Source organism: Bufo bufo, chromosome 2, assembly GCF_905171765.1.
Source record: "Bufo bufo chromosome 2, aBufBuf1.1, whole genome shotgun sequence".
In the NCBI taxonomy this organism is placed as follows: domain Eukaryota; kingdom Metazoa; phylum Chordata; class Amphibia; order Anura; family Bufonidae; genus Bufo; species Bufo bufo.
This window is the reverse complement of record NC_053390.1, coordinates 540,897,766-540,921,854: the sequence shown is the minus strand read 5'-3', so window position 1 is coordinate 540,921,854 and position 24,089 is coordinate 540,897,766. Positions and strand designations below refer to the sequence as shown.

General features: G+C 41.5%; 1 protein-coding gene across 1 annotated transcript in view; it reads left to right on the top strand.

Annotated features, from left to right (window-relative positions):
* Positions 1-24,089, top strand: part of IDUA (alpha-L-iduronidase) — a 249,301-nt gene that overhangs the window by 134,707 nt on the left and 90,505 nt on the right. The window contains exons 5-6 of the mRNA XM_040418033.1: positions 12,360-12,455; positions 19,553-19,755. Of these exons, the coding sequence (XP_040273967.1) occupies positions 12,360-12,455; positions 19,553-19,755 (299 nt within the window). The remainder of the gene's footprint in view (positions 1-12,359; positions 12,456-19,552; positions 19,756-24,089) is intronic.

Genomic DNA, 24,089 nt, shown 5'->3' with positions numbered 1-24,089 from the left:
CATAGCACACATTTGTAAAAATTACTAGCAGACCCCAATTTTTCACTTTCACAAGGGGTTAAAGGAGAAAATGCACCCCAGCATATGTTCCCCATTTTCTCCCCATTTTGCAAACACCCCATATGTGCTCATAGCCTGCTGTATTGGCGCACAGCAGGTCGCTACAGGTAAAGTACAAAATATGTTTTTTGCAGGCCTGAATTGGCAGACATGGATTTTAGCTGCCATGTCGCATTTAAAAAATTTCCAGAGGTTCCCAGAAATGAAAAACCCCAAGAAGTGACCCCATTTTGGAAAGAGCACCCCCGTACGGACATTTTAAGTGGTGTAAAGGGTACTTTTTACCAAACAGGTATCTCACAGAAGGCAGAATTACTTGAGACAATCATTTCATAGCACACATTTGTAAAAATTACTAGCAGACCCCAATTTTTCACTTTCACAAGGGGTTAAAGGAGAAAATGCAGTCAGTATATGTTCCCCATTTTCTCCCCATTTTGCAAACACCCCATATGTGCTCGTAGCCTGCTGTATTGGCGCACAGAAGGCCGCTACAGGCAAAGTACAATTTGCAGGCCTGAATTGGCAGACATGGATTTTAGCTGCCATGTCGCATTTAAAAAATTTCCAGAGGAAGAGCACCCCCGTACGGACATTTTAAGTGGTGGAAAGGGTACTTTTTACCGAACAGGTGTCTCACAGAATGGATTATGTAGTGGTTGTTGGAAAGTTGGTATGCAAGTGAGGTGGACTAAATCAGAGATATGGAAATATTACAGGGAGCATAAAGGATGAAATAAAAAATCCATGGATGAGTGGTAGGTTCGGAAGCATTCTTTTATGCAGAGGCCAGTTTTATCAGGGCAGGTGTCGCACTGATAAATGGTGTTCTTTCGTATTCCCTTTTGTAACAAACACGACATCTTTTTTGGGTCTTTCCCCTCTTTGCTGCTTGTGGGACTTCTTTTTTTTTTTAAAACTTTTATTATCTGTAATACAAAAAACATATACAATATCAGACCGTCCAAAAGGTCCGTATTACAATACTCAACCATATATTGATATTTTACCCCAAATACCCCCCCCCCACCCAGTTGGAGAGAGATAGAGAGGGGAAAGAAAAAAAAAGGAAAAAAAAAACAAAAACATAATATATATATATATATATATATATATATATATATATATATAAAATATATATATATATATAATAAAAATATAAAAAAAAATTCAAACACCTCGGCCCTGTTCAACCATTTCTTCCATATTTTATTAGTTTTTTCCGCTCTATCACTGTATCTCTCAGACGCCTGTTCCAGTTTAATCAGATTGAGCACTGCTTCCTGCCACTGTCCCACTGTGGGGGGATCTTTATTTACCCATTTCCGAAGTATTAGCAGTCTAGCCTGAAATAGTACTTTAATCAACACCGATTGTATCTCTCTGTTTAATTTAAGATGTGCAGTGGCCCCCAAAATACAGACTACGGGGTCTTCCAAAAGTTGAATGCCCAAAAATACTGATGTGATCTCTGCAATCTCTTTCCAATACCTTAACAGTTTAGGGCATCTCCAAAAACAATGTATAAGATCCGCCTTCTCACCCCTGCATTTTGGACACTTATCCGAGGTTCTAACCCCCATTTTCTTTAATGCCCAAGGAGATCGATGTAGCCTATGGACTATAAAAAACTGGGAAATTTTATGTGAAGCCCTTTCCAAAACCTTAATTTAACTTCTAAGGGCATCGTTCCATTTTTCTTCCGTGAAAGATAAAAGCTCTTTTTCCCACTTTCCTCTGGCTAGTATTATAATCCCTTCTTTTTTTGCCTCCATCAAAATTCCATATCTTTTTGCCGTAATTCCTTTTTTTTCCCCTCCATTAGTGAATTTATATATTCTATTTGATTGTTCTTTTCTATATTTATTTGAGTTAACTGGTATCCTAACGGCGTTTTTAAGCTGGAGATATTTATAGCTATCCTTTTAGTGGATCCCAAACTCCATTGCCAAGGTAGCAAAGTCCTTCAGTTTGTCTTCCTCAAATATTTGAGCTAGATATTTTACCCCCTTTTTTTCCCAATCTATATAAGGCCTAATCCTTTGCACTTCCTTTAAATTCATATTTTTCCAAATAGGTGTGTACTGCAGGTACCCTTTAATATCCAATATTTTTTTAAGTTCCACCCATATGTATTCCATTAAAGGGTTTCTATCACTTCGTTTCACCTATTTAGCTTTCAGACACTAGCGATCCACTAGTGTCTGCTTTATCTAACCATCCTAATATAAGAGCTTATTATCCTGCCGTTTAGCTAAAAAAAGAACTTATATAGATATGCAAATGAGCCTCTAGGTGCTATGGGGGCGTGATTAGCACCTAGAGGCTCCGTCTACCTTAACAAACTGCCGCCGCCCAGCACGTCTCTCCAGCCCGCCCATCTCCTCCGGATGCTCCTCGTATTCGGCACATGCGCAGTGAATGTCTGATCGCTTCCCTGCTCAGACATCTCCACTGCGCCTGCGCCGATGACGTCATAGTGCTCCGAGGAACAGGCGCAGTGGAGATGTCTGAGCAGGGAAGCGGTCAGACATTCACTGCGTATGAGCCGAATACAGACGCGCACAAGGAGCATCGCATTCCGGAGGAGATGGGCGGGCTGGAGGGACGTGCTGGGCGGCGGCAGTTTGTTAAGGTAGACGGAGCCTCTAGGTGCTAATCACGCCCCCATAGCACCTAGAGGCTCATTTGCATATCTATATAAGTTCTTTTTTTTAGCTAAACGGCAGGACAATAAGCTCTTATATTAGGATGGTTAGATAAAGCAAACACTAGCGGATTGCTAGTGTCTGAAAGCTAAATAGGTGAAACGAAGTGATAGAAACCCTTTAAGTTCATTATCCTATTTCCTGTGATATTTTTCCCCAGTGTTCCTGACTCTAACACCTCTAAATAATTTGTGTCCCTAGTCCACCCATTTTTTTATTAGTTCCTCCCTCCCCACCAATCCTTTTAAACTTCCTTTTATCTGACTGTATTGTGTTATTAAATAATAAAAAAAAACTGGTGGGAACTGCTAATCCACCTTCTCTTACTGGGAGCTGAAGAACTTCTCTCCTTAGCCTGGGAGTGTCACCTTTCCAGATAAAATCCCCCATTAAACTATCTAACAACCTAAAAAAAAATAATTGCCAACCACGTTGGGGCATTTTGTAGAACATATAATATTTTTGGAAGAAAAATAATTTTTATTAAATTCACCCGGCCCTGAATTGACATTGGCAATTTTTTCCAGATGTGTATTTTGGTTCTAAGTTCTTTTATTAAAGGGAGTACGTTCAACTTTTCATAATCTTGTATATTTCCAGAAATCTGTATACCTAAATAGTTAAAGCTCTCATGTTGCTCAAGCACGTGTGATACCCCCTTCCCTAATTCTGTGATACCCCCTTCCCTAATAACATCATATGGGATTTCCCCCAATTTATATTTAAACCAGGAAAAAAAAAAACATATCTATTATATCTATTACGCTATTAAACTCATCCCCGGTATTGTGCAAAAAATAAAATATCATCAGCATACATTATTAGTTTTTCATTTCCGTCCCTATATTGAAAGTCACTGCACTCCCTATTATTTCTTATCATACATGCCAAAGGTTCTATTGCGATAGCGAATAATAATGGAGAGAGAGGGCATCCCTGCCTAGTGCCCCTATGAAGGGCAAAAGGCAGGGACAAGCTCCCATCCACCATCACCCTGGACCTTGGATTTGAATATATGAGTTGAATCCATCTTATAAATCCCCCCCCATGCCAACCCTTTTTAGAACTGCCCATAAATACTCCCACTCGATGCAATCGAACGCCTTTTGAGCATCCAGTGAGAGTATAGCTTTTTCGACAGCTTCTGTTTTATTAGCTTCAATATTAAGGTACAGCCTTCTAATATTTGAATATATTGTTCTTCCGGGTATAAAACCTGTCTGATCTTCTTGAATTATACCTTTAATCGCCTTAGAAAGCATACCCGCCAAAACCATGCCAGAATCTTAACATCCGTGTTCAACAAGGATATTGGTCTATATGAGCCGGGATCTAGTTGTTCTTTACCCTTTTTTGGAATCAATCTAACTATTGCTTCTTTCATTGACTCTGGTAAATCACCTATTTTTTGGGCCTCACACAGTGTCGCTCTTAGTTCCGGTATTAACACCTGCGAAAAGGTCTTGTATATTTCAAAGGGGAGTCCATCGCACCCTGGTGATTTTAATGGTTTCACCTGACCCAGAACCTCTTCTATTTCTAAAATAGATATTTCTTTATCCAGGTATTCCTTTTGTGCTTTAGATATCTCGGGAATAGCAATCTGGTCTAAATAATGATCCAGGTCTTTTTTTTTGTATATTGTACCCTGGACTTATAGAGTTCCTCAAAATAGTCCACAAAGACCTTTTTAATTCCTTCAGGTGAAGTGACTATTTCATCTCTATTATCCCTGATTGCCCCTATCCATGATTTCCCTCTCTGATTTTTCACTATACCTGCAAAAAATTTTCCAACCTTTTCTCCCTCTGAAGCTAGCTGGAACCCTTGGAAGAACAATTCCTTCCTTGTTTTATCCATGTAATATGTTTTAAACTTTTCATGTTCCTCCACCCATTTCTTATTATTATTTCCGGTCGGATTCATTATACATATTAATCTTGCTTCTTCTAAGTTCTTTTCCAGTAATTTCCCCTTTTCTTTAGTAATTTTTTTACAATAATTCACCTTTTTGAACAGACATCCTCTTAAATATGCCTTAGCAGTGTCCCACACTATAAATCTATTAGCTGAACCGTTATTTTCCCCAAATTTATTTTTTTTAACTCCAGCACTATACTCTCTTTATCTGGGATAAGCGATAACCAATAAGGGTTAAACTTAAACAATGGCAAATTTTGCTTCCTGTTCAAGTCCAGATCCGTTACAACGGCACTGTGATTGGATAAAGCCATAGGCAAATATTTTATCTTAATCCTAACTTTGGGTCATTAAGTTTTTGTTTCCCAAAACCATATCTATTCTTGACCACGTTTGGTGTGTTTTAGAGCAACAGGAATACATTGTTTCTTCTGGATTTAAGTAACGCCAGACATCAATCCAGTTAAACTCCAAGGCCATTTTAAACAAATCTACGTTTTGTATTCTTCCCCCTCCGCTAGACATTCTGTCTCTGAGTGGATCCATTACGGCATTATAGTCTCCTGTCGCGATCATTATACATTCCTGTCTGTTCAACATAAATCTATGCAACTCGTACAACACATCTGACTTATATGGTGGAGGAATGTATATATTTGCAATTACCATTTTAACCCCTTCTACATTACAATGTAAAAAGAGGTACCTGCCACAGTCGTCCGCCTCACATGCAACACACTCAAATTTAATCTTTTTGTGTACCAAAATTGAAACCCCTCTAGAGTAGGTAGTATATACCGATTGGTACCCTTCCACTATCCATCCCTTCTCCATCCACATGAGGGAATATTTAACTAAGTGTGTCTCTTGGAGGCAGACGATGGCTGGCAAGAACCTCCTAATCCACTCAAAGACAGCGTATCTCTTTATCCTTTCCCGCAAACCTCTCACATTCAGCGAGACAAACCTAACCATCTAGCAGAGGAGGAAGAAAACAAGGAAGAAAAAAAAAAAGGAAACCCCCTCTCTTTCCCTTCTCCAAAATACCCCCTCTTCCCACCCCCCTTCTGAATAGCTCCCTCTCCGCTGGTCAGCAGATAAGGCAGCTCCATTACTCAGCATTATGGCTCCCCAACCCCCTCAGCTATCGATCCTATCCAACCATTCATTTGCATCTATTGGTGTCTGAAAGAATTCAACCTTTCCTTTATACTCCACCCTTAACTTTGCAGGAAAGAGTAGGCTATACTTCAAACCTACCTCCCTTAATCTCTTTTTTACACTGATAAACTCTTTCCTGCGTGCGTTAGTATCTGCCGAGTAATCTGGAAATAGTCTTATCTTTACCCCGTGTATCTTATATTTGTCAGAGACTCTTGCGTCCGACAGTATTGCGTCCCGGTCCTTAGAAAGTAAGCATTTCACCAACATATGTCTAGGATAATCCCCTGGGGCCCTCTTTTTCACAGGGACCCTATGTGCTCTTTCAATGGAAAACGTGGGCGAGAGAATACCCTCCTTACAATTCTCCTTTATCCACCGCTCCATAAAGTCTACACTGTTGTTTCTTTCTTCCCGTTCTGGGATCCCTACACATCTTATATTTGCTCTCCTCGATCTATCTTCTTGATTTATTATTTTTTGTTCCATCTTTATTATTTATCTCTTTTAAAGTTACAACCTCTTTCTCTAACTTCTCTACCGAATATTCCGAAGAAGGAATCCTTTTTTCCATCTCGTGTAATCGCTCTCTTATTTTCTCCATATCACCTCGTATTATACTGACATCAGTTTGTACTGCCCCAATCTGTGTCACTATGCTCCCCATTATATTTTCCATCCTAGACACGGTCTGAAATATATCCTTCATCATTTTTGCGTCCATCTCTGGAGCTAATTTGGGGGTTCCTAAATCCCCCGTGGTGCCTGCAATCCCGTTCTCCTGTGTCAGAGTATGTGCCTCTGTATATGCAGTTTTTTCTTTCTGTAAAGGGGTAGAGACTGGGGAATTTGGCGTCAAATATTTACTTAAACTATGCTGTTTTTGCCCAGTCTCTAGCCCTGTTATTGATCTCCTACTACTGGCGCTGATAGGGGCGCATTGTTCATCTTTTTTCTTTGGGGGCATCTTGTATTTTTGATGTTATTTTCCCTTTTCTCTGCTCCTACTCTCCTCTCTCCCTCCTCTGCTACTCTTCCCCCTCCCTTTCTCACAACTATTTCAATTGTTTTCAAGTGATTTCCAGCAGTTCTTACAGATTCTCTTATCACCAGCATAAAAACACTGTTTAAAATTATTAGTGCGTTATCAATGTTAATATATTATCAACAATTAGTCCAAGCGGTTAGTCCAACCAACCAAGCCCGTACATACGGCTTGGTTCCAAAAAAAAGAAAGGGAGGTTAATTAGAAAAACAGAGTATTGATAAAACAGGGGGGGGGGGGGTCAAGACCAGGAACATACTATAACAGTGATTATATCACAGTCCACCTATTTTATATAGGAAATGCTCCACTGTCATCAACATATCTTCACCCCTTATTCCTCATTTTCCCTCCTCTCTCCCTCGCTCTGCTTTCCACAGGGAATAAACTTATAGGTACACCGTACCGCACATACTGTCCGGCTGGCTCCAATTTTCACTGTCTAGCCCCACTCCTTCACCACATCTGCGGTAATAACACGGCTATAATGAGGCTTCTATACTGTGAAATGAACACCGCATACACCACCTTCTTAAATAAGCACGCCACAGACTAGCGATGCACCTGCAGCGGTCAGCAATCATAACACCCGATCGTTTCAACTTCTGCGGACACCGGACCCCAGACAGCGTTCACAGATCGGCCCCCATCAACACTGAGCGGTGATAGCACTCCACCGCTCCTCTGGCCATGGGATATCACCACCCCAGTATCGGCGTCCTCAGCTGGTCTCAATCATCAGCAACAAGCGTGGTGTCCTCCATTGACCGCCGTACACCAGACAGCAGCAACACACGAGCGGGCTAGAGGGGCGGAGGGGAGGGAAGGCGGAGCCTAGCGTCCTCGTTTGTGGGACTTCACCAAGGAAATGTTGTCCTGGTACAAAATGGGCACCATGACCTCCTGAAGTACTCGGGCCCTCCCCTTCCTGACTTTGGAAAATTAGGGCCTTGATTACCGCCTCTTGGAACTGAAGGAAAGTTCCTGTCTGGCCTGCAGTTCTATGTAAAATGTATGCATTGTACATTGCCATCTGTACAATGTATACGGCAAGCTTTTTGTACCACACCTTAGTTTTACACATAGCACTGTAGGGCTTCAGAACTTGATCGGACAGATCAACCCCTCCTATGTGCCTGTTGTAATCAAGGATGCAGTCAGGCTTGTTGACAGGGGTAGTGGTACCTCGCACTTGGGCAGGAGAACTGGTGTTTGTGTTAATGGTGGTTAGTACAAGGACATCCCTTTTGGCCTTGTACTTAACCGCCGGCATGTTCTCATGGAGGAGAGCCTTACTGTCACCTTTTCGGAGTAGTTGCCTTAGGAGGGATCTAGGGAGCCCTCTCAGATTTTTTTCGCACTGTGCCGCAAGCCACAGTACCTCGGGCTTTTAGGGACATGAATAGGGGTATGCTGGTGTAATAGTTATCTACATAGAGGGGATAACCATTATCCAGCAGTGGGTGCAGTAAGTCCCACACAATCTTGCCAGTAACTCCTAGGACGGGGAGGGCATTCAGGGGGTTGTATCCGGGAATCTTTCCCCTCATAAACCCGGAACCTGTAGGTGTACCCAGATGTACTCTCACACAGCTTGTACATTTTTATTCCGTACCGTGTCCGCTTGCTGGGCAGGTACTGGCGAAATTTAACCCTTCCTTTAAAATGTACAAGGGACTCGTCTATGCTAATTTCTTTTGCTGGGGTGAACACCTCTATCAATTTTGAGCTGAGGTGCTCCAGAAGGTGTCTTATTTTGAATAGACGGTCTAAATTTGGGTCATTTTTGGGAGGGCACTGTGCATTATCATTGTAATGTAGGAATTTCAAAATGGATTCAAATCTTGAGCGAGACATGGTCATATTGTAAATTGGAGTGTTGTACAAGACATCTGAACTCCAATATTGTCTCATTTCAGTTTTTTTTTTTACAAGGCCCATATGCAGCAACAGCCCCTAAAACTTCATAATGTCTGCTGCATTTACAGGGGTCCAACCTAGGGTTCTAGCATATGAGGATGTTGGGTTTTGAGAAATAAACTGCTGGGCGTACAAATTTGTTTGGGTCACGATCAAATTTATGAATTCGTCAGAGAAATTGATTTAGAAAAAATCTATTTCTGTGAAGCCCGTGCAGTCAATCTAGATTCCAGTGTTTCCCACAAACTCTAGAATTTGGGGCTCATAGTCCTCAGGCGGTGTGGACCATAGGGGATCACTGGGGGGGGGGCTACTTCATCTCTCCTGGGGAGTCTCCTTGAGGGTCCCTCATCACCGGATGATGATGAAGGAGTTGAGCAGTAGAGGAATGTGGCATCCTCTTCTCCCTCACTTGCAGACTCCGTTTCAGAGGCAAGGATGGCGTATGCCTCTTCAGCGGAGTACATTCTCTGGGATGAACTGGACATTTTTATTTTTATTGGTGTATGTAAAGTGAAAAGTGTCAGGGGGGTGTATGTAGTGATTTTACACGTGAGGGGACTTGTAATGAATGAATTAAAATAAAATTTATGATAAAGGAAAAAAAGAGAAAGAAAGAAAAGAGAAAAAGATAAGTGAAAGAATGGGGACAGGGAATGGGGATCTGAAACAGCTGCAGATGAGCCAAAGATCACTACAGCTGTTCCAGATGTTTTTTTTTTTTCTTCTTCTTCTTCAAAGCACTGAATGGAAAGCACTGATTTATGTGGTAGTACCACAAGTCCCAGCCAACAACGAGCAGCACAGAAGGGCACAGGTCCTCTCTGCAAGCAGTCACCAAGCTAGAATGGCTGCCTGCAGAGAGGCACCAACGGTTCTTTCTGCTGCATAGCGCTGCCATTAGCTGGAGCGTTGTTCCAGCCAATCGCATTGCTGGGAGGGGACATCAGTGTCCCTGACCTCGGAGGTGACATGGGCTGATGTAATCAGCCCCAATCACCTCCGTCCCAGCCACCAGCAGCACCACAGATTGGCTGATTGTTGTATAGCGCTGCCATAGGCTGGAGCGATGCTCCAGCCAATCGCAGCGCTGGGAAGGGACACCTGTGTCTGGTGTCCCCTCCCTGATCTAGGAGGAGACATGGGCTGATGTCATTAGCCCCCTCCCACCTCTAGCCGAGCCCCCCTGCAGCTCCATTCATTGCCGGGGCTGCGATGGGCTGGTCTTCACTAGCCAGCCAATCACAGCGGGGCTGCAGGGGGGTGGAAAAACTACTATTCTCCTTCAGCTAAGATGGCTGGCTGCCGATTAGTGCAGTCAGCTTACTCCGGTCACCGCGCGATTTGCCGCGGTTACCGGAGTTCTCCATGACATACTATTACGTCACGATGCGGTAAGTCACCGACTTTCATGACGTACTAGTACGTCCTGTGTCGGGAAGGGGTTAATGACCTGCCCTGAGAATTGGTCATCAATATTGTACTCCTAGAAAACCCCTTTAATGCTGCTGCTTCTGCTGATGCAGAGTTCTAATTAAAATTTGGTTGATCCAATCTCTTATATGTGTCAATGAATACAGATTTGACTTAAGGATGCAGAAGGAACTTTACCCAGGAGTAGAACACATGCAGCAGAGTCTATGAACCTAGTCCTATAAAGTTAAACTGCCATATAGTATGTGTAATATATTTAGTGCTATAGTAACAGGTTATAGATTCCATCCTCTGCACAACATAGTGTAGAATCCAAAAAAACTTTAGTAGCCTGTCATACTGTGGAGTAACATGCTTACTTTTTGACACTTTAATGTAACTAGTGTGGCTCTAGGTTCAACATTTTGCTGTCTGCATCTATATCTCCATTCTGCAAATTATAAAACATGTCTTATTCTGGTCCACAAAATGTGAACGACAAACCCATTTAAGGCCTCATGCACACGGCCGTTGTGCGGCCGTTTCGTGCATTGGGGACCGCAATTGTAGTCCCCAATGCACGGGCAACATCCGTGCAGCGAGCCGGACCCATTCAACTTGAATAGGTCCGTGGTCTGTCCGCACCGCAAAAAAAATGGCATATTTATTTGCGGTGCGGAACAATGGAAAGAAACACCATAGAAGCGCTCCATAGTGCTTCCGGTGTTCTGTTCCATGACTCTGTTCCGCATCTCCGGAATTGCGGACCCATTTAAGTGAATGGGTCCGCATCCGTGATGCGTGGTGCACATGGCTGGCGGCCGTGGATTGCCAACCCGCCGTTTGCGGGCCTCAATATGGCCGCGGCCGCCCAACCGCCGTGTGCATGAGGCCTAAGTTAATGGATCCGCAAAAAAACATTTGGACATTCAATGGGTTTTGCAGATCCATGGTTTGCAGACAGTAAAATACATACGGCCGCAAAAGAGAATTTTTATATGAGCTCTGCATGTAGTTTTGTAGCCATGAGAAATGGTCAGAACTATAGAATTTTGCTAGCTGTGGCACAGTGAGCTACTCTGTTTCTGCATCTCATAAGTTACTGGAACAGTGTAGCTAGCTGTGCCACGTTGTTTCTGTAACTACGATTCACTTGCATTCAAGGACAGCCTGTTTGGCTATTTCCATAGTCCCAATCACCTCTGGTCACTGTGTAGTACCCCAGACCTGGGGGTATTACAATTTTGTAAATAGTTTTGTATTGTTATGTATTTTGTGTTGTGTTCCATGGTTGTAATTACCAGAAGGTTTATGGATGGCAAGAGTTAACCAGGAACAGGGCTTACCACCCTGTCCCTCCTCTCTTGGTAGGAGTGGGCTGGTCCTGTTTCCTGCCAAGAGGGGAAGTTTCTGTCCAGAGACTGAACTGAAGACATCCTGATGCATCCTGAACGGATTACTCTCCATTCAGAATGCATTAGGATAAAACTGATCAGTTCTTTTCCGGTATTGAGCCCCTAGGATGGAACTCAATGCCGGAAAAGAATAACGCTGGTGTGAAAGTACCCTTAGTAACATAGTACAGAAGGCCGAAAAAATACATTTGTCCATCCAGTTCGCCCTGTTATCCTGCAAGTTGATCCAGAGGAAGGCAAAAAAAAAACTGTGAGGTAGAAGCCAATTTTCCCCACTTTAGGGGAATAAAAAATTCCATCCCGACTCCAATCAGGCAATCAGAATAACTCCCTGGATCAACGACCCCATCTCTAGTAGCTATATCCTGTAATATTATTACACTCCAGAAATACATCCAGGCCCCTCTTGAATTCCTTTTTAGTAAAAAAAAATAATAATTGTTACATTTAAATCTGGCCTCATTCTTCAAAACTACATTTCCACTGCACCGATCTTCTGAGGTAGTACACAGTGACACAACACTTCATCAGGGCCACTACCACTCCCATCCTCTGCAACGGCTCTTCCAGGGCTCGCTGCAACTGCACCCAGGTGGGAGGAAACTGAAGACACATCATGATTTGGGAATACCTCTTTAAGAGCATTTCTAAGAGTGTTTTATTTGGTTATTTGAAGGCTTCTATCTTTCTCAATATTTTAGTTCTTTTCTTTTACAGAAAAGTATGGTTTAGAACATGTCTCAGCCTGGAATTTTGAAACTTGGAATGAACCAGATAATCATGATTTTGACAATGTCTCCATCACAGTAACAGGTATTTGTCCATACTCAAACCCTCTTTTCGCTAGACTAATAGACCAATTCACATATTGGAACATTACCGTTGTTAAGCTTCTTTATTTTGGGCAGAAATAATCACTACTGCATCTATAAAAGTGCTGCAGTAAAAAAATACTGCAGTCTTATGTCTATCTGTAGCAACACCTATCAGCAGATTTGTACCTATGAAACATGTACCTATTCATATGTGCCCACATTGCTGAGAAAAATAATTTTTTTAATATATGCAAATGAGCCACTAGGAGCAATGGGGGGTTGCCATTACTCCTAGAGGTTCAGCTTTCTCTGCAACTGCAGCACACTCTACACTTTGATTGACAGGGCCAGGCAGTGTAAACATGATCACGCTGGCCCTCACTTCTCCTAGAGTCCCGTGCTGCACTGTGCAATTCAGTGTCCGGCACTGGCACAGTACAGGAAAGCGTTCTCTTCTGCATTTCGAGTCCCTTTAAAGAAACTTTCTAGCAGTGATTCTAATTGCTTTGCCATACAAGATGCAAAATTTGTAAACAATGTCAATTGGGAAAAAATACAGTACTGTGCACACAAACTCGGCATACTACAGGCTCTCCATAATGAGAAAGAGTACCCCGTAGACAACGCATATATATCGTTGAGAAACACACAGTTGTATATTAGGCTCTCTCTCTCCTCTCTCTCTTTGGTTCGCCTGAAATTAACCACCATAAATTTGGTTTCGTGTTAAGTTCGGACCAAATCACGAACTGGTAGAACCAGTTTGTTCATCTTTGTAGCGGATTTCACCCCCACTCATTGAACAAGTGAAATCTGTGGTTGAAATCCGCTAATGAAATTTCTAGGCATTTAGAGAGCTTGCAGGCAGGGAATAGAGATCTAGTCTGATGGAAGGTGCCATTTTCTCCTATATTACAAAGATCTATGCATTCATTTGTACTACTGATTACCATATCTATATATACAGAATATACACTGTATATAGCAAACGAACAAGGAGAAGCAAATGCACAGGTGCACGCTACCATGGATATGCAGACGCAGATGCTACATGTAGCAGCACTGTTCTCCAAGCGCTAAATCATATGCCAGCACTGAATCTGTGGATTAGGGTCCATTCACACGTCCGCAAATTATTTCCGGATCCGTTTCGGATTTTGCGGAACGGCTGCGGACCCATTAATTTTCAATGGGTCCGGAAAAGATGCTGACAGCACAATGTGTGCTGTCCGCATCCGTGATTCCGTTCCGCAAGTCCGCAAAAATATAAAGCTTGTCTTATTATTATCCTCAAATTGCAGTCCGTGGTGCAATACAAAGTCAATGGATCCGCAAAATGCGGAAAACATGCGGATGACAATCCGTATGTCATCTGCAATTGCGGATTCCGTTCCTGGAAATGAAGTCCTGCCCACAGAGACCAAAGTGCTAGGCCCTGGCAGAGCTGGATATAGACATCAACAGAGAAGTTGACCAGATTTCCGGATGTCCAAAATTTTGGACGTGGAGAAATTTATAGTCCTCATCCACGATCATCCAAATTTATGGGATAGTAGTAAGGACTCCTACCATGACCGGATAATGAAGGACAGGTCGTGGGAGGAGATCGGGAAAGAAAATTCTGGTTCTGATGAATGGGAGATGGCAGATGCAAAAAAGAAGCAAAGCATCAGTAAGTAAAGACATTATATTTTCAGTTTGTGTATGGCCACCTTTCATGTGAACACCATGTATTCAGGACTGGCCAATCTCTTGCTCTCCAATAGTTTAAAAACTACTACTCCCACCATGACTTGCTCTATGGAGTTGGAGTTTTGCAGCAGTTGGAGAGCAGCAGGTTGCCCATGCCTGCCATATTCCATGTATATACAGATGCTTATGTGTGCATATATTTTTGCTTTGCAAACGTTTTAACCCCTTGTAGCTAAAAATAAATACTTAGCAAACATTAGCATAGCAATGCATCTATATACAGCTGCATATGTGTGCCTATATGTTTGCTTTGCAAAAGTTTTAACCCCTTGCAGCAAAAAAATATACTTCGCAAACATTTGCATAGCAATGCATCTATATACAGCTGCATATGTGTGCTTATATGTTTGCTTTGCAAAAGTTTTAACCCCTTGCAGCAAAAAAATATACTTATCAAACATTTGCATAGCAATGCATCTACAGTACAGACCAAAAGTTTGGACACACCTTCTCATTCAAATAGTTTTCTTTATTTTCATGACTATGAAGGCATCAAAACTATGAATTAACACATGTGAAATTATATACATAACAAACAAGTGTGAAACCACTGAAAATATGTAATATTCTAGGTTCTTCAAAGTAGTCACCTTTTGCTTTGATTACTGCTTTGCACACTCTTGGCATTCTCTTGATGAGCTTCAAGAGGTAGTCACCTGAAATGGTCTTCCAACAGTCTTGAAGGAGTTCCCAGAGATGCTTAGCACTTGTTGGCCCTTTTGCCTTCACTCTGCGGTCCAGCTCACCCCAAACCATCTCGATTGGGTTCAGGACCGGTGACTGTGGAGGCCAGGTCACCTGGCACAGCACCCCATCACTCTCCTTCATGGTCAAATAGCCCTTACTTTCAAAGTTTTCCCAATTTTTCGGCTGACTGACTGACCTTCATTTCTTAAAGTAATGATGGCCACTCGTTTTTCTTTACTTAGCTGCTTTTTTCTTGCCATAATACAAATTCTAACAGTCTATTCAGTAGGAGTATCAGCTGTGTATCCACCTGACTTCTCCTCAACGCCACTGATGTTCCCAACCCCATTTATAAGGCAAGAAATCCCACTTATTAAACCTGACAGGGCACACCTGTGAAGTGAAAACCATTTCAGGGGTCTACCTCTTGAAGCTCATCAAGAGAATGCCAAGAGTGTGCAAAGCAGTAATCAAAGCAAAAGGTGGCTACTTTGAAGAACCTAGAATATTACATATTTTCAGTTGTTTCACACTTGTTTGTTATGTATATAATTCCACATGTGTTAATTCATAGTTTTGATGCCTTCATAGTCATGAAAATAAAGAAAACTCTTTGAATGAGAAGGTGTGTTCAAACTTTTGGTCTGTACTGTATATACAGCTGCATATGTGTGCATATATGTTTGCTTTGCCTTATCTATACACAGCACAATTGGAATTTTTAAAACCTATTATGGAAAACAGACCGTGAGTAATGTTAAAAATATAATAATTGTTATATTAATTGTAGAGTAGTGAAAGAATTTAAGCTACCGTATTTTTTGCCTTATTAGACACACTTTAATTCATCCAAAAAGGGGGGGGGCAGTGCATCTTATAAAGCGAATAGTGCACTCACTGATACATCGCCGAACGCTATGCTGTACAGCGCCGCCTGCAATGTATCGGCAGGGAGGAGGGGCCAGAGGCCGGCAACTGCTGTTTACATTGCTGTCATTGTTCTCTATTACACCAGGCCCCACTCACACCAATTTTCTTATCTAAACTGTAGTCATGTAATCCTTAATATCTTTATAACAAAATGATAAATTTATATTGTGAAATTGTGAGATTTTAAGTGAACGTACCCAGAAAGAATTCTAACACAATCCATAATATTTATGTGAAAGAGGCCTACATTGTTTCCTAATCTTTTACTATGCATGATCAACCTATTGGAATTTACAATTGATGTATATTATATAATGATATAAAAATAATTGAATAGGACTGTTGACAACCTGAGCGAAGAGGCAGAAGAATCCAACATTGAAGCTGCTGGAATTTCTATTCAACCTGCCGGAGAAAATCCAGAAGCACCTGCTCCTGAGTCATCGCAAGAACAGCTTGTAGAGCATGAAGAGCTGCCAGTAAATACATCTCGCCGTTCATCAGGCAGATGAAGGGGTCCTCCTCCCCACGATTCTGGTTTAGATACTAGAACCATCGTTGAATCACGTGTTCTTGACTATTTAAACCAGAATCGTGGTGAGAGTAATGAGGAAACTTTATTAAAAAGTTTGGCACCTTGTTTGAAACGTGTGCCAGATGAACGGCGATCAAGGTGTATAGGAGCTATGGTCATGATAATGGACCTATTTGCAGGTCCCCGAGAACCTAGTGATGTAGTTCACTATATGGAACAAGCGCGTGATGCCATGTTGAATTGGAGACCCTTTAGGCACACTAGTGTTTGCCCTAATCCTCCTCCTCATTATTACCAGTCTTCTGAAACATATTCTCAGGGGAGAGGGCAGTACATGGGCAATTACCAATCTACTTCTGAGGATAGTCGTCAACCCTCTACTAGTGCAGGACCTTTTACAAGGGAACTTTTCAATCTTAAAGTTTATTAATATTCTGATTTTGTTTTTTATATAATAAATGTTATAATGTATTATTATATAATGTATCTGAGTTTATTTTTTAAATAATTATAAATTTCTAGAACATTATATACAGCTAGTTTTCATGGTAAGAGACCACCCTGCAATCCATCATATATGGCCGTACTTACACAATATAGGAAAGAGCAGTAGCCTATGTACACACTCATTTTCTTGGCCACCGTAGAGGCTAATGGTTTTTCTGGTTGTGTGCAAGCACTACGACTGCTGATGGATTGCAGGGTGGTATGTTACCAGGAAAAGGAGCAGTGTATAAAGTATGAGAAAAGATGACAGCCAGCAAGGGAAGCAATATGGACTATATTTATAGAGTCAATAATGAGTATTCACCAAAAATATCTTTATTGATTATCTTTTATTAGGCCATTAAAAACTACCAAATTTTTTCTGTAACTTCTTTTTAAAAATGTAATTATTTTTTAAACACAGCACTCCTCTTTTCTCTATAGATGTAAGAAAAAGGTATCAACATAGTGCGTTTTTTTTTATGATTACTATTTTTTAAGATGTCATTTGTAATGAGGTATTTGAAGGTATTAAAACCAAATTCTAATAAAGTAATAAAAAAAAATCTTAATCACTATCAATATTATAAAATACTTCAGCCCGCAAGCCCACGTCAAGGATCCTCATTCTCTTGCGAGTCCCTAATTTAAACTAACAACAGGGAAACTAACTAAACTAAGAAAATTCTAATTTTTAATAATTTAAATACCAGAATCAAGCTGAAATCAACGACTTCCACGGATGGCTTCCATCTGCCACGGTAATGCCCCCTCTGGACTGCAGAACTAGTCGGCATAGACTTCCCGAACAGCTAGTCCAGCCGATCCAGGTCGTCCAGTCCGGCTCTGATCAAAAATGACAGAAGAAGTAATATTTTGAGCAATATCTGCTTCAGAACAGAAGTTGTGTAGCAGTACACAAGCCTGTATCACCAGGGTGGCATTGTCCGGATTCATCTGTATGGATGACATAAATACTCTGCACTTAGTGGACAGTATTTCAAAAGCGCACTCCACATACTGACGGGCGCGAGTCAATCGATAGTTGAAGATGCACTTCTGGTCATCCAGAGCGCGTCTAGGGAAGGGCCGCATCAGGTGGGGGAACAATGCGGATCCTTCATCTGCCATGATCACAAATGGAGCCGGCAGACCTGCAGATCCGGGTAGTCTTCCTGGGTCTGGCAGGGCAAGCTGGTTTTCACGAAGCCGTTCACCCATTCTGGAAACACTAAAGATGCGGCTGTCAGAAGTGCTCCCGTAGGCCCCGATATCCACAATTACAAACCTGTAATTACTGTCAGCCAAGGCCATCAGCACTACAGAAAAATATTGTTTGTAGTTGAAGTACTGGGACCCTGAGTGAGGCGGCTTCTTTACACAGATATGTTTTCCGTCCAGTGCCCCAATGCAGTTAGGAAACTTTATGACCATAGCTGCATATGTAACATCGCCTCTCCAAGACTGTGGTGTGGACCAACCTACTAGAGGGTCGGCCTCATCATTGTATATAGGAACCAGCTTGAATGTGGAAATCTCTGTTGAATTTCACTAACAGTATCGAGCTCCTGCTCCAAAATGCGATACGAGCTTCCTCCACCCTGTAACACAAAGCTTTGGATTGTTTCCATGGATACAATCCAATTCCTAACTGATTGATAAAATCCCTCGGTGATACGAAGCCAATTCTCCGCCTTGGAGGTGGGCATCACCGCTTCTCTGAGTCACTGCCATATGACTTTACACGTATGACAGACGATCCCAGAGATTGTTGAGATCCCAAGCAAAAACTCAAAGTGTAGTGATGAAAACGAATTTCCAGTTGCAAGGAATCTGTGAAACAAACAAAAATGTATTTAATATAGAATTTTTTTTAATTAACTTACCAAAATATACATTATTAATTTTTCTTACCTTAACGTGACTATAAGCCTTTGCTCGGCAGAGATGCTGCGCCGCATGCTCGTGTCCACGAAGTTCAGGTTGGGATGTAGAGATGACAACAGATTATCAAAGGACTCCATGGACATATGGCAGTAATTATGGAATTTGAAGGGGTCCTGACTCAGGTCATTATATATAGTGTTGAATTGATCCTTCTGATGACGCTGAGCGACAATGGGATGAATCCACTGTCTCCTCCTCCTCCTCCTCTCCGGTTTTTCATCCAGCATCGCTGCTTGCTATCCAAATAACTGAAATAGGAGCAAATGGAAAAGAACTCCATTTATATCCTTTGGTATGATATCGTTGTAGAGTTTGCAGTAAAAAAATGCCTATATCAAGCAAAATGGCGCCTGAGCTGTCACATGACTTGACTTTTATTCACTTTTTTTCACTTTTTAAATGATAGCCTAACAACTTTATTAGCATATAGAAATTTATAGATGTTTCAGTTTTTTTGGCGGATACGCAAAAAAATGGATGACATACGGAAACATTTTCAGGAACAATGGATCTGCAAAAAACGGACCGCAATTCGGGATATAGAAAAATACTGACATGTGAATGGACCCTTATTCTGAATTGCATTAATGCTTTATTCTGTATGGGTAGAAATTTGAAGCTCTTTGCACACATTTATATCAAATTGTGCGCATCCCCTTCAGACTCACCTGTCCAGGACCTGAGGCCCACAAAATTAAGTCAGGGCAGATAGTATCCAGCTACACTCTGCTGTAATGAAAATTTATTAAATTATGCAGGTTTTCAGAACTACTACGATGCCTGCTCCGAAGGACTGAAACAAGCAAGTCCACAGTTAAAATTTGGTGGCCCAGGAGATTCATGTCACTCACCTCCAAGGTCACCTATCTGTTGGAGTCTACTGAGTCATTGCCATAATGGTACCAATATCTTTACTGGGGAGATGGGAGTGAGACTGGACTACATTGCTCTGCATAAAAAGGTTTGTACTGTTTTAGATGCTGTAAATGTGTTTTATTCTGCCCTGTCCTTCAAGCCACACATCCAAACCCTTGCCACCACTTGCTGCTTTCAACTCGAGAATATCTCTCGTATATCTCAATCCTTTCTTAACCCTGGGTCAACTAAAATGCTAGTTCATGTCCTTATTATCTCCTGCCTTGACTACTGTAACATCCTCCCCTGTGACCTCCCATCTAGCACTCTCGCATTCCCTACATTCTATCCTCAACTTTGCTGCCCGACCAATCCACCTCTCCCCTTGTTGCTCCTCTGCCTTTCCCCTCTGCCAATCCATTGACTGGCTCCCCATTGCCCAGCGAATTCAGTTCATAATACTAATGACTACTTATAAAGCTCTCAATCTGTCCCCTCCTTTCATCTCTGACCTGCCTTCCAGATACATCCCCACACGTAATCTTCGATCCCCACAGTACCTCCTTTGTTCTCCTGTGGTCTGTTCCTTGCACAATCGTCTACAAGATTTCTCTTGTCCATTCCCTATACTCTGGAACTCACTACCCCAGCACATCAGACTCTCCCCCAACATCCAAACCTTCAAAAGCAACCTGAAAAACCCACCTATTCAGGAAAGCCTACTACTTACTTTAAAGGATAACTGTCACACTTAGACCCTAATTTCAATTTTCATATATCTAGTTACTAATAACATGATATTCCAGAATCAGTTACTATTAGACTGACTTACCCCATATTTAATAAGATTCAGCCCTTAGCAACCAGTCTGCATAAAACTGCAATTTCACTATTCAGTTAAGATGGCCGCCACTGCCCTCACCCTGAGGCTAATCCCGCCTGCCCTCACTAGCCAGTAACAATAGCCCCCCAAAAGTGTCAGTAACCAGAGCCCTCCCACTAAAGGGTTAATCTCCTGCAGCACAAAGGGGTCCTCTTACCACATGTTGCTTTCATTTATACACTGAGCAGATGGCAGATCTCCCTTCCCTGGTCTGCGCTGCACCAACTCTGCATTCTCCAGGTCTGCTGAGTGAGGGAGCATCTGCCAAGTGCAGGGACAGGGAGAAGTGCACACAGCCCAGGCACTGTTATCAGCTGCTGGGGAGGACCTGGCTTTAATCATTTACTTACAGTCGCTGGCTGTCAGTAATCTAACCCTGCACCCAGCGTGCTCCGTCCTTCAACAGATAGACGGACCATGCCTAGCAACCCTATTTTAAGCACAGGTAAAAGTAGGCAGTACAGGGGTCAAAAATGTGAAATTAAGGGGTAATTGAATACACAGTGAAAAGTTGAAATAGGGCCACCAAGGTGATATTAATCACCACAATCCAATACTCCAAAAAAAATAAAAAATACGACAGTTATACTTTAAGCACACAACTAGATCACCAGCTTTTACCTACTGTGTCTTTCCCTTTTTCCTATTGAACGTATGTACACCCACTCTTAGATGTACAGTGCCATGGAATTATTGGCACTTTCAAAAAAATTATAATAATAATTAGTTTATTAGGCTGGGTTCACATCGCGTTTTTGTCTTTCCACATATACAAAAAAGTATATGTTAAACGGATGCCTCTGGTGGATGTCATTCACTGGCATACATCCCCATAGGAATCCATTGTAAAAAAAACTAACAAAAAAAAAAATAAGGATATGTAGTACAGGTCAAACTCGAAAATTTTTAATATTGTGGTGCAAAGTTCAATTATTTCAGTAATGCAACTTAAAAGGTGAAACTAACATATGAGATAGACTCATTACATGCAAAGCGAGATATTTCAAGCCTTTATTTATAATAATTTGGATGATTATGGCTTATAGTTTATAAAACCCCAAAGTCACAATTTTGAGGTACCATTTGCTCAGGGGGTATAGATTAACCACCTCAGCCCCCAGTGCTTAAACACCCTGAAAGACCAGGCCACTTTTTACACTTCTGACCTACACTACTTTCACCGTTTATTGCTCGGTCATGCAACTTACCACCCAAATGAATTTTACCTCCTTTTCTTCTCACTAATAGAGCTTTCATTTGGTGGTATTTCATTGCTGCTGACATTTTTACTTTTTTTGTTATTAATCGAAATTTAACGATTTTTTTGCAAAAAAATGACATTTTTCACTTTCAGTTGTAAAATTTTGCAAAAAAAACGACATCCATATAGAAATTTTGCTCTAAATTTATAGTTCTACATGTCTTTGATAAAAAAAAAATGTTTGGGTAAAAAAAAAATGGTTTGGGTAAAAGTTATAGCGTTTACAAACTATGGTACACAAATGTGAATTTCCGCTTTTTGAAGCAGCTCTGACTTTCTGAGCACCTGTCATGTTTCCTGAGGTTCTACAATGGCCAGACAGTACAAACACCCCACAAATGACCCCATTTCTGAAAGTACACACCCTAAGGTATTCGCTGATGGGCATAGTGAGTTCATAGAACTTTTTATTTTTTGTCACAAGTTAGCGGAAAATGATGATTTTTTTTTTTTTTTCTTACAAAGTCTCATATTCCACTAACTTGTGACAAAAAATAAAAAGTTCTATGAACTCACTATGCCCATCAGCGAATACCTTGGGGTCTCTTCTTTCCAAAATGGGGTCACTTGTGGGGTAGTTATACTGCCCTGGCATTCTAGGGGCCCAAATGTGTGGTAAGGAGTTTGAAATCAAATTCAGTAAAAAATGACGAGTGAAATCCGAAAGGTGCTCTTTGGAATATGGGCCCCTTTGCCCACCTAGGCTGCAAAAAAGTGTCACACATCTGGTATCCCCGTATGCTGGGTGAGATAAATATCTTGGTCAAATGACAACTTTGTATAAAAAAATGGGAAAAGTTGTCTTTTGCCAAGATATTTCTCTCACCCAGCATGGGTATATATAAAATGACACCCCAAAACACATTCCCCACCTTCTCCTGAGTACGGAGATACCAGATGTGTGACACTTTTTTGCAGCTTAGGTGGGCAAAGGGGCCCATATTCCAAAGAGCACCTTTCGGATTTCACTCGTCATTTTTTACTGAATTTGATTTCAAACTCCTTACCACACATTTGGGCCCCTAGAATGCCAGGGCAGTATAACTACCCCACAAGTGACCCCATTTTGGAAAGAAGACACCCCAAGGTATTCCGTGAGGGGCATGGCGAGTTCCTAGAATTTTTTATTTTTTGTCACAAGTTAGTGGAAAATGATGATTTTTTTTTTTTTTTTTTTTTTTTCATACAAAGTCTCATATTCCACTAACTTGTGACAAAAAATAAAAACTTCCATGAACTCACTATGCCCATCAGCGAATACCTTGGGGTCTTTTCTTTCCAAAATGGGGTCACTTGTGGGGTAGTTATACTGCCCTGGCATTCTAGGGGCCCAAATGTGTGGTAAGGAGTTTGAAATCAAATTCAGTAAAAAATGACCTGTGAAATCCGAAAGGTGCTCTTTGGAATATGGGTCCCTTTGCCCACCTAGGCTGCAAAAAAGTGTCACACATCTGGTATCCCCGTACTCAGGAGAAGTTGAGGAATGTGTTTTGGGGTGTCTTTTTACATATACCCATGCTGGGTGAGATAAATATCTTGGTCAAATGACAACTTTGTATAAAAAAATGGGAAAAGTTGTATTTTGCCAAGATATTTCTCTCACCCAGCATGGGTATATATAAAATGACACCCCAAAACACATTCCCCACCTTCTCCTGAGTACGGAGATACCAGATGTGTGACACTTTTTTGCAGCCTAGGTGGGCAAAGGGGCCCATATTCCAAAGAGCACCTTTCGGATTTCACTCGTCATTTTTTACAGAATTTGATTTCAAACTCCTTACCACACATTTGGGCCCCTAGAATGCCAGGGCAGTATAACTACCCCACAAGTGACCCCATTTTGGAAAGAAGACACCCCAAGGTATTCCGTGAGGGGCATGGCGAGTTCCTAGAATTTTTTATTTTTTGTCACAAGTTAGTGGAAAATGATGATTTTTTTTTTTTTTTTTTTTCATACAAAGTCTCATATTCCACTAACTTGTGACAAAAAATAAAAACTTCCATGAACTCACTATGCCCATCAGCGAATACCTTGGGGTCTCTTCTTTCCAAAATGGGGTCACTTGTGGGGTAGTTATACTGCCCTGGCATTCTAGGGGCCCAAATGTGTGGTAAGGAGTTTGAAATCAAATTCAGTAAAAAATGACCTGTGAAATCCGAAAGGTGCTCTTTGGAATATGGGTCCCTTTGCCCACCTAGGCTGCAAAAAAGTGTCACACATCTGGTATCCCCGTACTCAGGAGAAGTTGAGGAATGTGTTTTGGGGTGTCTTTTTACATATACCCATGCTGGG